This window comes from Triplophysa rosa, linkage group LG13, assembly GCF_024868665.1.
Source record: "Triplophysa rosa linkage group LG13, Trosa_1v2, whole genome shotgun sequence".
Lineage (NCBI taxonomy): Eukaryota > Metazoa > Chordata > Actinopteri > Cypriniformes > Nemacheilidae > Triplophysa > Triplophysa rosa.
This window is the reverse complement of record NC_079902.1, coordinates 11,076,494-11,093,421: the sequence shown is the minus strand read 5'-3', so window position 1 is coordinate 11,093,421 and position 16,928 is coordinate 11,076,494. Positions and strand designations below refer to the sequence as shown.

The 16,928-nt window shown below is 37.4% G+C and overlaps 2 protein-coding genes across 2 annotated transcripts; both read right to left on the bottom strand.

The window, feature by feature from the left end:
* Positions 1–78: 78 nt before the first annotated feature.
* cnot7 (CCR4-NOT transcription complex, subunit 7) lies at positions 79–3,995 on the bottom strand. Its single transcript, XM_057349972.1, has 7 exons — positions 3,826–3,995; positions 2,618–2,827; positions 2,346–2,539; positions 2,007–2,168; positions 1,751–1,895; positions 1,514–1,624; positions 79–1,290 (listed from the first exon to the last, which is right to left on the bottom strand). Exons 2-7 carry the CDS (start codon positions 2,732–2,734, stop codon positions 1,159–1,161), a joined length of 861 nt encoding a protein of 286 aa, XP_057205955.1. The 5' UTR covers positions 2,735–2,827; positions 3,826–3,995; the 3' UTR covers positions 79–1,158.
* A 953-nt stretch (positions 3,996–4,948) lies between these two features.
* Positions 4,949–16,437, bottom strand: mtmr7a (myotubularin related protein 7a). Its single transcript, XM_057350068.1, has 14 exons — positions 16,228–16,437; positions 14,652–14,762; positions 13,800–13,962; positions 13,372–13,529; positions 13,119–13,247; positions 12,176–12,310; positions 11,937–12,069; positions 7,826–7,935; positions 7,616–7,741; positions 6,594–6,643; positions 6,291–6,491; positions 6,055–6,189; positions 5,655–5,781; positions 4,949–5,580 (listed from the first exon to the last, which is right to left on the bottom strand). Exons 1-14 carry the CDS (start codon positions 16,249–16,251, stop codon positions 5,227–5,229), a joined length of 1,956 nt encoding a protein of 651 aa, XP_057206051.1. The 5' UTR covers positions 16,252–16,437; the 3' UTR covers positions 4,949–5,226.
* Positions 16,438–16,928: the final 491 nt, after the last annotated feature.

Genomic DNA, 16,928 nt, shown 5'->3' with positions numbered 1-16,928 from the left:
TACCAGGGTCATAGTTTCCTTAAAGAATGAAATCCAACCTTAATACAGCAAAGCCTAAACAGACTTTGAATACGTTAGGAAAATCAAAGGCTTTTATTTCCAAATTTTCTAAAAACAGTCACTCTTTCTATGGCATAATACTACTAACTGTGGACACGGTGTACATTAAGATGGCTAAGCGCGATTATCAGTCACAAAAAGATGAGCTGTTCATGCAATTCAAATACCTATAAAAGCTCGGCTTAGTTAACACAGCATTTATTCCAAACGTCGTTCAGTACATGCAGCAGATCTAGGCAACACAGAATTGTAAAGCAATACAATACAAATAAACAGAAAGGAAAAAGAGAAAAACCCAAACAGCACAAAATGTGCACCATTCAAAAACCAGCACGACAAGTAAAACTTCTTCCACTGATACAGAGTACTCGAGTTGGCTAAGATTTATTAAGAGGCATTATTTCTTAAATGAATAAAAGGCTTTGATCTTTTTTAATACTAAAATACTACAAAACCTTTAAATCGCTTTTAAAAATGAAAATGGCAAGACAATCTTGATACAGAAGTACAAGGTGACCTCAGTTCACTTAAATAGTGGCAGTTACACATCATCACTCTTAATTTACTTGTGTGGTAAAATCGGTGCTAACCCAACATAAAGGGTAAAATCAGTGCGAGGCTTCACTTTACAATTAAGTGCCTGTATTTACCGCTGTGTCTGTGAGATCCTTCATCTGTCTTAATCTATTGCAAACTGCGAGAAATCAGTACTCCTCTGATCAGGGAACGACAGTTCTTGTAGACGACCGGTGGACGCGGTCTTGCTGAACTAGTCAATGAACTACGCAACAGTGCAGGAGGAAAGCAAATGTAATAAATTAACAATAAAAAAAGAACATAAAATGTAGCTTAATATTAAGGCTGAGTTGTGGGGGTAACTAAAACACCAAATGGTTCCTCTTTAACCATAAAAGATGAAGATTGTGTGAAAAAATGTAACACACAGAAGGCAACAAAGGGAAACAGGTTTTTTTTTCTGTAGGATGGGAGCTTTAAAGTGCAAATTCCTATCAAATATCTCATGAAAGAAAAACAACTAAAAACCCATGTTTTAAGCCCTGTATATGAGGTTCTTTATGGTGAGGGATTCTTGTTGTGTCATGACTGCTGCTTGTTGGCCTCCTCCTCGTAGGCATTTCCGGTGCCATTCTGGACATAGGATGAGCCTGAACCCAGTCCATACAAGTGACCACAATACTTGGCATCATCAATGTGATCTTCAAAAAACATCTGCAATGAGAGGAGAGCGTAATACAACATGAAGAAGAGAACTAATCAAATACATTTCCAGGTTTGCTATGTGAGCGAGTGAGTTACTAATTTCGACTTTATGCTCAAATGACAAAAGTGTGTAATTTCGGCAAAACAATGACTACAAACTTGTCTCTTGCATATCAGGCTGGTACATAAGAAACTATTAAAAAGTGACGCACATCACATGCTTTCTCAGTACCTCTCTCATCTTGAAGAAAGCCATTCCTGTGAGTAATGAGTCAGATCCTGCCTGATGCTGAGGTCCGATTCTCTCCAGCTCAAGCTGCTCTGCCACCTCCTGCAGACCCCCCTGCACATCACATGATGGAAATCAGAAACTGATAGAATCAACAAATTGCTGGTATTCTCTTCATATGCAGTCTTTTAAGACAACGCCCTCATGCACATCAAAAACAAATCACAACATGAAAAATACCTTTAGGTTTTTACAGCTCTTCATGAGGTATTTCACATCATAGATGGTGGGAAAAAACAACCGCAGAATCTCGAAGAAGTCCACCTCTTCCTCTGGCAACTTCGAATTGGACAAAATTTTAATCAGGTACCCAAAGTCATAGCCACTGTTTGAAAACAGGATAAAACAGTCCCGTCAATTCTGAACAGCTGTTATTATTCTTTAAGTACAAAAATCAGGCATCAATTCACTTTTACAGACCATACTTCAAAATTACCTATGAAATGAGAGCCACTTGACCCCGTCACAAAGCACCACACCTGAGGTCATAAGTAGCTCTGCAAAGTACAGCGTCTCAATACCCTCCTCCTCATGCTTCTTAAACTGGATACCTGATGAAGTGAGAAGCTCGATAGAATCCTGTGCATACATGTCTTCCCTGCAAAAGACAGTACCACTGTGTAATGTCTAGTTTTCATAAGGAATCTCATTAAAGGTTACGTATCCACCTGAAGACAGGAAAAGTAATCTTGTCATACAGCATATCTTTAACATTAACCGAGTATATGCATGAAAGCGGATCCATGGCTTTTTAGTGACAAACTGCGATGCTTACGTGAGGTTAAATTTGAAGTTAAACTGCCACGTTGACGTCCCTTGTGGGTATTCGCCTTGTTCGTTCATAAACGTAAGGCCGAGCTGGATGATCTTTAACAGGTCAACATTACACCGTAGCAGCTGGTACTGGTAGTCCGCATTACTTCTAAACTCTCCGATTGGTCTGGCAACTACGCCCGGAAACTCAGTGTCCTACAAACACAGAAAAACGCGCATTGAGTTCATAGTTTGCCACGGTTCACCACAAAGAATTCCTCTCACCAAACTCACCATTGCGATGTAACTGTACTTTCGGATCACCTGTCGGATTCTTTTAAGCTCCTCTTCCAGGTTGCTGGCCCAAACCTCACATATTCTTTGGCTATGATCCACAGTGGCTGCGGGCATAGTTCCACTCTCAGGTGCACGGCATCAAAACCACAGAAACACTCCCCAGGGGATATTCTCATGAAATAATTGTCGCTTGCTCCCTCTTTTTGCCTGCAATAACAAAGACCACATCACAGTATCAGGAAATTAAATCACTTTATTGACAATTCACAATATACAAAGTAATGATGATCAGAAAAATGTGGGTGCATGATCCAAACACTACAGATGGAATATTTGAATCTAAAAAGACAATATACAGAATAAACAACACATAATATACATACATAGATTTACAAAATAGTTAAGACTTCCACGCAAAACTAATGTTGTTATGGCTTTCAGATCATATCTATTCTAAAGGTACTGTTTCTGGCTTTCATCATTTCCTCGTGGTGTAGTCTGATTCACTGAACATTATTTGTGTTTTTATGATTTTAAACCAGACGATTAGATCCTGGCCATTACACCACAATGAGGATCATAAACAGAGGAAGAACTCTTTGGAGTGTTTCATATGCTTCCAGCTTTTCCAGTCTGCACATAGTAAACACGTTTACTCATCTGCTATTCTTGCGTCATGACTGCATTAAAACGACACTGATTCAGACCTACACAGCCCACACAAAAAAAACTAGTTGTAAAATCTGAGAGTGACTTAACATCACAACAAGTGCCAGATGAGACAAAATGCTCGCGAGCTAACTGGACCTCAAATATGGCAACAAAATAAGTTGGTGGATGACTCGCGTGCCAAAAACTTTTGATTATCTTTGCTCATTAAAGTGGGTTTACAATCCACCATATGCTATTTCTATTGTGGTTTTAGGTTCTTAAACGTGTTCTGACAGGCAAGCAGCAGCACCAGCTAGTACAACATCTACTAAACAACTAAACCATTCCTCAAACGTGCTACAATTTTGCCTGTAGTCAGCTTGTGTAAATAATTCCTCTTGTAACGTGTGAATGACGTTATAAGGAGTGATGTCTGGTGTCGGGGTGAGTGTTTATTTATGTAAGTGGCTAACGTGCTAGCAATTAGCCTAGCCACAAAAGTTTGTCCTGTTATCATCCTGATCAAAGTTCACTTTTTTCCTGTCAGGACTTACCTTTCCTCAAACAAGGTAGTTACACTTAAAGCGTATACTGCTTCTGTAATACACAATCACCTTGTTTAGAAAGGACTGGGACCTTGCTATTTACTTTTATATAGTTTTATTGGGCTAACAGCGATATCAACAACAAGCTGCTGCCTCTGAAACTACAGCACACAGCGCTTAGCCATGACGTCACCACGCCAAAAAGCGTGACCTTTGAACTTCGCTTGGCCCAAAACAGAGAGAAACAATTTTCACTTCAGTGGAAATATATTAATAATATAATAACTCAGATTGCTTGGTTTCACCACCCACCAAAAATACAATAATAAAATAAAAACGAATAAATCGGAGCAATCTTTTGCCTAACTGGGCAAAATGGTAACTTAAGTCTATACAATTTAATTTCAAGAAATATTTTTCATGTCATGCTTTTTTATGTCTATATCAACATTACACACTTCGTTGTGTAGTTAATACGTTAAGACTAACATTGAAGAAAAAAACTAAAATGTGAACTCTACAATGTCACTAAAACGTTCATTTTATTAATCTCCACTAATCATTCAATATTTGTCATGAACAATATTTTCCTAAAGTACCGAGATATTAGTTATTGTATACATTTTCTGTAATATTTCTGTGCGTTATTTTCCATTTATTTTGTCGTATTCAAATTAGTTGATCTTATTTGGTTGAACTTGATTAAAGGGATAGTTCACCCAAAAAAGAAAATTCTGTCATCATTTACTCACCCTCAGATTGTTCCAAAATTGTATACATTTCTTTGTTCTGCTAAACACAAAGGAATATATTTGGAAGAATGTCAGTAACCAAACAGATCTCATCCTCCATTTACTCACATATTTATGTTTCCTACTATGGCAGTAAATGGGGGATGAGATCTGTTACTGACATTCTTCCAAATATCTTCCTTTGTGTTTAGCAGAACAAATACAATTTTCATTTTGGGGTGAACTATCCCTTTAAGTAGCCTAAACTCTAAGTGTATGCAGAAAAACTGAATATAAAGTTTAAAATAATGCATGCTGCCCAAGAATACTTAATATCTTAAAGTAAGAAAACATTACTAAATATATTAATTTCATGACAAACAGTAAAAAGATTTATGAGATCATGTATTACACACACATTTTTATTTTTTTAAAGAACTCATGCCAATTGTAAATCATAAATATAAATTATGTGTACATTGTGTAATAAAACATTGACCTTTATATATGATAGTCCTTACAAAATGCACATTCAGACAGAAAGACATGCTTCTGTAGTACATGAGAAACATGTCCACATTGCCAAATATCTTTGCATAATTTGAAATACCCACAGTCTTCTTCTGATCACATACACACTTTAAATCATATAGCTTTCTCTTTTTGAAGCTGTATCTGTTTATGCTCTGCCGGAGCCAGTCTCATCTGAGTCAGGATCTTTCACACTGTCCTCACTCGGCAAAGACTCCCCACCAGAAGAATGGCAGCTAAAATCAGCCACTCCTGATTCTTGATCACTGTTGTCAGCCTCTGAGTTTTTTGGTCTGTCTGCAAACAGGCGAAGCTCTGCATTTTGCTTCTGATGGAGGGAGAAAACATTTGGAGCACCACCTTCAAAACCACCAATGTAATCCTGAGGTGAATTAGCCAGGCTTATATCTGACGGTGCAGCCCAAAGTTTCTGCATGTTGTCCAGTATACCCTTTAGCATGTAGAGGGCTTTTGCACGCTCCTTATCCAGGACAGCCAGTTTCTGCGAGGCGAAAAGATTTTATCATAAGTATATGAAAAGAATGCATTTATAGAACATATGTAAATAATATCTACCTGCTTATAGAGAGACAGTTCTTCCTCAAGTTGCTGCGTTTCCTCTTTTATAGCCATTAGGCAATCCAGCTCAGACTGACGTGGGTGCAGCTCACGATCAAACTGATTATACAAACCTTTCCAGTATCTGATAACATAACAGACCAATTTTTTTTTCATTGAAGAAATAAAGAAAAATAAACACTGGTGACTTAAGACCAATAAAATACCATTTATACTCTCAAGTTTCAACCAGAAAAAAATCACATTTGTAGCTCAAGTGACTTTAAAATGGACAAGGTAATCAAAAGCCACCAGCAGAAGAGAGAAGCATTTTGAAGAAATAGTAAAGTTTGCCAGAATATGATAAATAAATAGAACAAAGGTTTCATTTCATGCCGAAAAACAAACACTGACATACTTGAAACAGTAGGGGGCAGTACTGGGCCTCAGAAGTCCCTCTGTTTGGCTTCGATTGGGTCTAAAGAGAGGGTTCATAAAGTCCAGTCTGTTTTCCCATAAATGAGACCATAAGGAATGTGTTTTCTCCTGGATACTTTAGAAAGGACGCATGAAAAAACTAAATCAGTAGATGCGGAGAACACCAACATCATTAATACCACCTATTTTTCGTCATGATATACAAAGGACAATTACCACAGATCTCTTCTCTCCTTTTGGCTGTTACAAATGAAGTTGCCATAATCACAGGAATAGATGTGGTTGTGGATGCTTATAAGAAGCTTCTCATTGTACTCAAAGGAACATGGAAACTGCTGCATGAGCTGCCACACACACTCCAGGAATTGATCTATAACAGGTGACACCTCTTTGGCTTCTCCATCCAGATGACTGTATCTGAAATACAGATAATATACAATCATACAGGTATTAACTGTGAACAGATCAAGCACTCTTAACTGATTCACATCAGTATGCAGTTAAATGACTGTGACTAACCTGTGCGAAAACTTGTGTCCAAACGAAACCCAGTCTTTCTCAATCAGCACCTACACATCAAAATTGTATTTACTTGTAAACAGTCTAAAGGTGAGGTGTGTTTTCTCAGTTTAATATACAGAAACAACTTTTTGGTAAACAATTTGTAAATACTGTGATCCCATGGCACTATCTGACTGTTTGGGAAACCTTCATAAAAAAAGTACACTATAGTGTACAGTACTTTAAAGGTCCAGTGTATGAAATTTAGCGGCATCTAGTGGTGAGGTTGCAAATTGCAACCAATGGCTCACTCCACCGCTCCCCCTCCCTTTCGAAGCACTACGGTGGCTGACACAGGACAAACATGTCACGTTTTCACTTCTTTGCCGAAGGAGATAACGTATTTATGAAATGCGCTCTGTAGAGCAGTTTGTCCGTTCAGGGCTACTGTAGAAACAACATGGTGAATTCCATGTAAGGGGACCTGCGGTGTATGTAGATAGAAATAGCTCATTCTAAGGTAATAAAAACATAACGCTTATGTAAGGTCTTTATACACCTCTGAAGACTCCTCCAAAAAATGATACATTGGACCTTTAAAATTATAATGTAATAATTATTAATTATTTGTAAACGGTATCTACACATAATCCATTATTGTCGGTATCTCTCTTTCAAGTGTATCAGGAAATGAGATGGTATTCCCAGACAGAACTAATCTGTGCTACAAGGTATGCTTCTCTTTTGTTTACCCCATATGAAGGTCAGCAGATAATTGTCTAAACCCGAGCCTTGCAATTGAATGAAACCTCTCCAGCAGAGATCCAAAGTCAATCCTTATGACTATACGATTAAGACCCACACAGGCACTATGAACTCTATGACTTGAAAGTTGCTGTCCTGAAACTATAACTTTCCAGGGAATGCACGTATTCACATATTCAATACACAAATACTGATTACAGTAAAGGCACCTGAATGCAAAGTCGCTTCTAAAGTGTAAATATGTACAGCTGAAAAACGTAAATGTAGTTATTTACCATTAGTCCCTTGAGGGTCCTGTAGTAAGGGTCCAGAAGCACACTGGCCACAGAGCATACCTGAGCCGTTCTATCCCAGCCATCAGAACAATGAACTAAGACACTGACACCCTCTAATGCCACAGCCTGTATGTGTGTGTGTGTGAAAACATGCAGTCAGTACCAGAAAAGTCATACATGAACTGTATAATTGTCAAAGAGATTATTTACCTTGGCTATAAAGATTCCAGCATCCAAGATTGATTTGATGTGTTTCAACCAGTCCGAAGTTTCAACCCCCAAGAGAAATTCTGCCATGGATGGAGAACGTAGTGCAGAAACTAAAGATAACAGATATTTTGAAATAGTTAAGACAAAATTCTCAGAAGGTTAAATCAAAATATTTACACTTTCATAAGAGCCCCCAAAACGTAGATATTAAAACTATGGACATTTAATTAAAGTAAACTAGAAAATATATCCATTTTATTTAAAATAGGGCTGTCAAACGATTACTTGCGATTAATCGCATCCAGAATAAAAGTTTGTGTTTACATAATATATGTCTGTGTAGTGTGTATGTTAATTTTGTATTTATAAAAACCTACACCCATATGTATAGATAGCCTACATATACATATTTAGGAAATATTTACAATTTATTTATTTTTACTAATAATTTAAATTATATGTGAATGTTTATTCATTTTTATATTTTTCTCAAATAAATGCATGTATTTGTTTTTATAAATCCAAAATTAATATGCACAGTACACAGACATATATTATGTAACCACAAACTTTTATTCTGGATGCGATTAATCACGCTTAAATTATTGTTTGACAGCCCTAATGGAGTACAGTATATGCACATGGGGCGATGACATACTGTATATATTGTTAACAAATGGTGACAACATATAATACCATATAAAACTTTGATATATATTGTTAATATGGTTATATCATATAATACAATATAACATTTGTATATATATTATTAACATACACTCACCTAAAGGATTATTAGGAACACCATACTAATACGGTGTTTGACCCCCTTTCGCCTTCAGAACTGCCTTAATTCTACGTGGCATTGATTCAACAAGGTGCTGAAAGCATTCTTTAGAAATGTTGGCCCATATTGATAGGATAGCATCTTGCAGTTGATGGAGATTTGTGGGATGCACATCCAGGGCACGAAGCTCCCGTTCCACCACATCCCAAAGATGTTCTATCGGGTTGAGATCTGGTGACTGTGGGGGCCATTCTAGTACAGTGAACTCATTGTCATGTTCAAGAAACCAATTTGAAATGATTCGAGCTTTGTGACATGGTGCATTATCCTGCTGGAAGTAGCCATTAGAGGATGGGTACATGGTGGTCATAAAGGGATGGACATGGTCAGAAACAATGCTCAGGTAGGCCGTGGCATTTAAACGATGCCCAATTGGCACTAAGGGGCCTAAAGTGTGCCAAGAAAACATCCCCCACACCATTACACCACCACCACCAGCCTGCACAGTGGTAACAAGGCATGATGGATCCATGTTCTCATTCTGTTTACGCCAAATTCTGACTCTACCATTTGAATGTCTCAACAGAAATCGAGACTCATCAGACCAGGCAACATTTTTCCAGTCTTCAACTGTCCAATTTTGGTGAGCTCGTGCAAATTGTAGCCTCTTTTTCCTATTTGTAGTGGAGATGAGTGGTACCCGGTGGGGTCTTCTGCTGTTGTAGCCCATCTGCCTCAAGGTTGTGCGTGTTGTGGCTTCACAAATGCTTTGCTGCATACCTCGGTTGTAACGAGTGGTTATTTCAGTCAAAGTTGCTCTTCTATCAGCTTGAATCAGTCGGCCCATTCTCCTCTGACCTCTAGCATCAACAAGGCATTTTCGCCCACAGGACTGCCGCATACTGGATGTTTTTCCCTTTTCACACCATTCTTTGTAAACCCTAGAAATGGTTGTGCGTGAAAATCCCAGTAACTGAGCAGATTGTGAAATACTCAGACCGGCCCGTCTGGCACCAACAACCATGCCACGCTCAAAATTGCTTAAATCACCTTTCTTTCCCATTCTGACATTCAGTTTGGAGTTCAGGAGATTGTCTTGACCAGGACCACACCCCTAAATGCATTGAAGCAACTGCCATGTGATTGGTTGATTAGATAATTGCATTAATGAGAAATTGAACAGGTGTTCCTAATAATCCTTTAGGTGAGTGTATATGGTCACAACATGCAATACCATATAAAAATTAATCCTATACATACTTTAAATATATGTTCATATATGAATTTAATTTCAAATATGTTATAAACATATATCTACATATATCCAAAAGATGTATATATGTGGCAATAATATATTTTCTTATATGTAACATATATGGCAAGATCACTACTGATATAGGGACATACAGTATATGTCGTATATTACATTTCCGTATGGGAATGTTCAGCCGTAGTGTTGTCGATTTGCCTTACTAAACACATTTTAGGTTTTAGCGGAAGTACGTCATCGCCCTGTATGCATACAGTATACCTTATTCAAAACCTCTTATAAAAAGATGCTTGTTAGGTTCTAAAAGATGAAACATTAAGTAGTTAGTGTGGTGATATACACATGCGGTTACTCTGCTAGAATACTTAGAACTGACTTCATACGTCTATTTTAATGACTTTGGGATCAGCCAGTTAAAAGTAAAGAAAAATCTCTCAGAAAAGTGGAGTTACTTCTGTGACAAGTTCTAGCATCATTTGTTCGGATGCCACTTCCTTGATTTGTTTCCAAAGCAATGACAAATATTCTTAAGTGTCCAAAGTTTTCTGGGGTCACTGTGATATTTCAGAGACAATGATGAAAACCAGGCTGTATTAAGAATTTACAGCAGGGAACTGATATGAGGAAAACTTTAATATAATTTTAGTTTACAACACCACACACGACCTCTTCTCTAAAGTGCTCAATATTTAGTTTGGCTTTGCAATGAAAGTTGTTAAATTATATAAAAAATAAAAGCGCCCTCTTTTGGCATATTTATTTATGTTGCCTAAAACATACTCGGTTGATAAATTGGCTGTCTTTTGAGGTGTCACAAATATCACAGGCTTGATGACAGTTCCGTCTGATGCCTCATTTATTATTATGACAAGCTAATAAATGTGTGTATCTATAAGTGGCATTTAGTGTTTTCTTTCAAACCAACACGAACACTTACTGATAGTACTGTAAACTCTGATAAGTAAATAGTGCAAATGTGATAAGAGAGTATTTAGGAGCTGGTGATGTCCTATGAGAAATCTCCAGATGAGACTAAATACACAAACCCAGCTCTTAACATACGAAGCTAAACTAAGTTTACTCTAAGAAGAATTGTCCGTGCTGTGATGAGAGCTCCAGTGGACACACAGTCTCTGCTGGATGGCCAATCTCTGATTATTCAACCAGATTACTCCCTAGTGTTTTCTGGGTCAAAATGCTATCACACCCAGCACCACTATTATTCCTTCCACACTGGAAGATATCATTCTCACGCCCTCTTTTTCTCAATAGGGCTTAAAAGGTGCCTAATAGTTAAGTCGATAAAAATAAAAATAGGAAAGCCAGATGGATTCAAAGCTACCCATACAAACACTATCTGCTTTGGCAAGAAACCCTCCTGTGGTACAATTCAGGGCTTTATTGCAGAGCGTTTTATTACAGTCGATAAAACCATCAGCGGTATGAAGCCTGGTATTCCAGACTCTTGTCAAACAGAACGATGGGAAAATCGTACAAAAATGTAAGTGCTGCCACAGGTATATAGTGATTAAAGTCGGTCTTACAGTATAAAATGTATTTTAATAGTGACATTCATTTTCTTGTTTAAAGGAACGGTTCAGCCAAAAATGAAAATTCTGTCTTCATTTACTCACCCTCAAGTTGTTCCAAATATGTATACAGTACATTTCTTTGTTCTGATGAACACAGAAAGATATTTGGAAGAATGCTTGTAACCAGTTCTTGGCCACCATTGACTACCATAGTTGGAAAACAAAACAAATCTAATCTCTTTCTATATTTCTTTATTCTGTTAAACACAAAATAAGGTATTTTGAAGAATGTAGGAAAGCAAACAGTTCTGGAGCACTTTTGACTACTTGTAATTTTTCCTACTATGGTAGTCAATGGTGGCCAAGAACTGTTTGGTTACAAGCATTCTTCCAAATATCTTTCTCTGTGTTCACTAGAACAAAGAAATTTATACAGACTCGAGGGCGAGTAAATTATGACAGAATTTTCATTTTTGGCTGAACTGTCCCTTTAATGAGATGAAGAAGCCAGTGAAACAATACCGTCTATCAGTTTCTGCTGACTGTTCCTCATCACATGGATGTTTTCAATGCCAATGAACTGGAATTTAATGTTGCAGTAGTTGTCCTCATTTTCATAGCCTTTGCCTGCTGCTCGGTTTGCCATTGCGTTTAACTGCGAATACAAGTATAAAAATGTTGCATAATGTATAAAATGTCATTATGTCTCTTATGTCATTCTGATTACAGGTCCCTTATATTCTAATATTAAATGGACTGACCTTGGGTCTAGTATCCACAACATACATGAACCGGCTGCCAGGATTAGACTTCATGATGGCCTGCAGCATATGTTCATCCTCCAGGCAGCGGGCACTGAAGCCAGAGAGAGGCTGACTGCTCCGACATATCGTGGCCTGAAAGGAGACATCACAGGAGTTCGCATATGCTGGTTTAATTTATCCTTTATTCTTCCTGATCTTGCAAAAAAGCAAGCAGTTTGTGACCTCAGAGTCATTCCCAGTCTTATCTTCCAAGCTCAGTCTATAAATTCAACACGAGGAACCGGAAGATCACACTGTTCTCTCAATGGACTAAGGTCCATTTCATGAGAATTTGGCCCTGGCCTCATAAAAGCCGAGTTTGTATTATTACATTTTTAGAGACCGTTTGGATCATATTTTGGGGTTTACAAGGCATGAAAAGTGGGAGATATTAAACTAAGACTGACCCCTCTGGGTCCCACCACCGTGATCCTTATGTGGAAGTTTCTCCATGTGGTTTGAATTCATTTGTCCAAAGTAAACATAGAGACTCCCAGGGGAATATTTGACCTCAATGAAATGAATGTCTCTTACCAGAGATTCAAACAGGGGCGCAGAAAGAGCTCGACCTAGTATTTTAAAATATCCATTATTGCTGTAATTCATAATGCACATTCAGTCTCCTGTCGTGGTTAATAAACAGATACATTTTTCATCGACTCAGAGTTATTGTTGTGACAGGCTGAAACAGTGCACGCTGTTGGCAAAGAAATCAAACAAGACTTTAGAGCTAAAATAAGAACATGATGTTCATGAACTCTTAACTTTCTCCATCCGATGACAAAATATTTGGCAGGCAAGGACACGGAGGACAGGACAAAAATCTCCACAGCCTCATTAACAGTGGCGGATGAATACTGGAGCCACAGAGAGAATGTGCCAGATGTGAAACTACACTCACATGGTTTTCCTTGTAGTAGTACGACAACGTGGGAAATCGACCTCTGCTGCGAAACTTTGAGCTCCCCACAATGACATGCAGAGTGACGGACTGAGGCACCAACAGCTCGGCTGGATAAGTATCACACACCTGTGTCATAAAAATAATATAAAAACCAAAAACATTTCATATAATATTTGAATTATTTGAAATTTTGCCTTTGTTAGCACAATCCATGATAAAGCTATGGTAAAGATTTGGGGTACATACTTACTCTGTACTCTCTGTTGATGGGGGTGACATGCCATTGTTTATTTGGAAGTCCCATTCGATTGTACTCAGCTTTCAGATCTAAAAACTCCCATGAGCGCACCCGTTCAGATTTGTCAACGTTAGGATGGAAAGAAAAACAATACAACTCCTCATAATTTTCTGCAAGACAGAAAAAAACATGTCAACAATAATCTGACAGTACAGCAGGTAAACAACAACATACTGAACTGTAGGACTGTTAAAGTTTCTAACATCTAATATATGTCCATAAAGTGTGAGGATTTTTTTACAGTCTTGAGTTCTCTTATTGCATTATCAGCATGCTTTATTGGAAGTTGACAAACATTAATATTACACATTTTTTAAAGTGTTAAGTATATACATTGATTACAATATAAAAATCCAACTAGGAAACAATACAAAGCCCACCTGGTCTGGAGAGACGTGAGAGTGAGATGTAGATATCATGGCAGTCACTCTCTTGAGGAATGATAAACTGCATGACCTGAAAGTTCTTGCAGTGGATTTGTAAGGGATACCCACTCTGAGATGTCTTCTGCTTTACCACATTACAAACTAAACTGTGCAGAACCTGTGCAGAAATATATATTACATACATTACTATACAGCATGCATACAGTATATTGTAAACATTGTGTAGTTGTGTTCGTGTAAATTGAAAATAAAGGTAGCCTACATTACAAAATACTGACAAATGACTGGTGTTTTTATTTGATAGAATTACGTCCAAATAAACCTTCTAAACATATTACTATGAAGAAGATTTTCAACTTTTAAGATTTTGATATACACTCTTAAAAATAAAGGTGCTTAAACAGTTCTTCCCAGTGATGCCATAGAAGAACAATTTTTGGTTCCACAAAGAACCATTCTGTCAAAGGTTCTTTACAGAACCATCTCTTTTTTACCTTTTTATCATCTGAAGGACCTTTTTTTGCCACAAAGAACCTTTTGTGAAACAGAAAGGTTCGTCAGATGTTAAAGGTTCTTTATGGAACCATTTAGACAAAAAAATGTTCTTCTATGGCATCGTGAAGCAAAGTGTAGTGTGAGTTTTTGATTTATAAAAACAGTGAATTATGGTCTGTGGTTAACGTTCCAATTTGTCACATGCTTATGGTCATTGTAGTCCATTTGTAGCACTACATTTTTCATAAATCTTTAACCACTATTGTAAAAACCCAATGACGACTGAGTGTCTCAGTTATTTCTGATGATATATTAATACAGTCAAAGCTTTTTTATGGACCAAGCACTTACCCACAGCTCAGATCCTATACCTACAAAGATGCTGTGAGTAGCAGTCAGGTACAGAGTTCCCATCTGAGTCCTTCTAGAGAAGCTTCTGTCCACCAAACAGACATTTTCAACCTGAAAAACATAAACAAGGTAACTACACAAATGTAGTAGTTATTAGTGATGCGCTATTCTAAACACCTCTTACAAGAAACGGAGTTAAAATATATATGTAAATATATAGGCCTATATAGGGATATATAGGTGCTGGTCATATAATTAGAATATCATCAAAAAGTTTATTTATTTCACTAATTCCATTCAAAAAGTGAAACTTGTATATTATATTCATTCATTACACACAGACTGATATATTTCAAATGTTTATTTCTTTTAATTTGATGATTATAACTGACAATTAATGAAAATCCCAAATTCAGCATCTCAGAAAATTAGAATATTACTTCAGACCAATACAAAGAAAGGATTTTTAGAAATCTTGGCCAACTGAAAAGTATGAAGATGAAAAGTATGAGCATGTACAGCACTCAATACTTAGTTGGGGCTCCTTTTGCCTGAATTACTGCAGCAATGCGGCGTGGCATGGAGTCGATCAGTCTGTGGCACTGCTCAGGTGTTATGAGAGCCCAGGTTGCTCTGATAGTGGCCTTCAGCTCTTCTGCATTGTTGGGTCTGGCATATCGCATCTTCCTCTTCACAATACCCCATAGATTTTCTATGGGGTTAAGGTCGGGTGAGTTTGCTGGCCAATAAGCCCTTTTCACAATGACGTCACTTAACTTCCGCCTTTTTGCAAAGCAGTGTATCATAACATCCGTCTTGCAACAAACAAGAAGAAGAAGCAGAAGAAGAACTTCCGTTTTGCCGTCGCGCTGGAATTTAACAACAGTGAGAAAAAAACTGACAGAACACGTATTCAAGTACTTATCCTAGCACCTTCGCTAATCAGTTATAATCATCAAATTAAAAGAAATAAACATTTGAAATATATCAGTCTGTGTGTAATGAATGAATATAATATACAAGTTTCACTTTTTGAATGGAATTAGTGAAATAAATCAACTTTTTGATGATATTCTAATTATATGACCAGCACCTGTACATTGAGATATATTTGACATATGAATTGTGACCGTTCAACCCGGCCACATGGTCTATTGATGCCTATATATACTGTACATGTCTGATTTGATAGCTATATTTTATTTTAAGGTGATAATTGATGCACATGTCCAAAAATAATAAGTGATAATTGATGCACATGCTTGAATCAGCTGAGAACACTAATGGCACACAACATCAAAACTCAATAATTCTCTTGAAAATATAGGCCTATGAAACTGATCCCTATCAGACAAGCTGAATCGGAGAATGGATGGATGATCATGGTCATGTTATTCTTTCATTCCCGTGAAACTACAGACACTAACCAATGAATGAATCCGTTAACATGTAAGCAATCTCAGATTATTGCTGTCCAGCATATGGAAGCAACGAATGGAGCTGTCACGTATATAAACACATAATGCATTTTATTTGCAATTACTCTTGTATCATTGGATGGATGCTGAACATTTACCTTTGGCATTCTGATGTGCTCCATCTCTGCCCACCACCCTTATGACACAGCGTGCACAGCTATACATATAACTCTTACTATCATACTGGACGTGTGGTATTGTGTAATTTTAAAAACAATATTTAAAGCATATGATAAAAACGCGGATCTGTTTCGAATCCTGGTTAATACGGATCCTTGTACTGTAGCTCCTCCCGATATTTGCTATTGGTCAACACTGCAGGGTCCTAAAGCCGACGGGTTGGATGTGTTGTTTATTTTATTTTGGATAAAAAGCACATCGGTATTGTTTATGTTTGCAGAATTTGTATAGGGTGTTAGTATGAATATATATTATGGTTTAGATTATATAAGTAATATAGTATTCTAGATGTTATATAAGCTATTATGTAATGGAGTACAAATAGAGGGTTTGCACTTGTCGTCACGATGCCTGCAGGATCCGTTCTGCGCATGCGCGTAATTAGTAGAAAACGTCACGGTTTCCCTACACTATTGGTATCAAGCATGCGATGAAAAACACTTGACGGCCAGGCGGCACAACTGGCGGCATATTTTTGTAGGCTACATTGTGTTTTTCATTTAACAGTTCACAACGGGTCTATTTTGATGTTTTTAAATGTAGCTTACGCTATGCATTAGGACGTGTTTACGTGGTTGCCAATCCAAAATAATAAAGGAGTTGTTACATGAACATACAC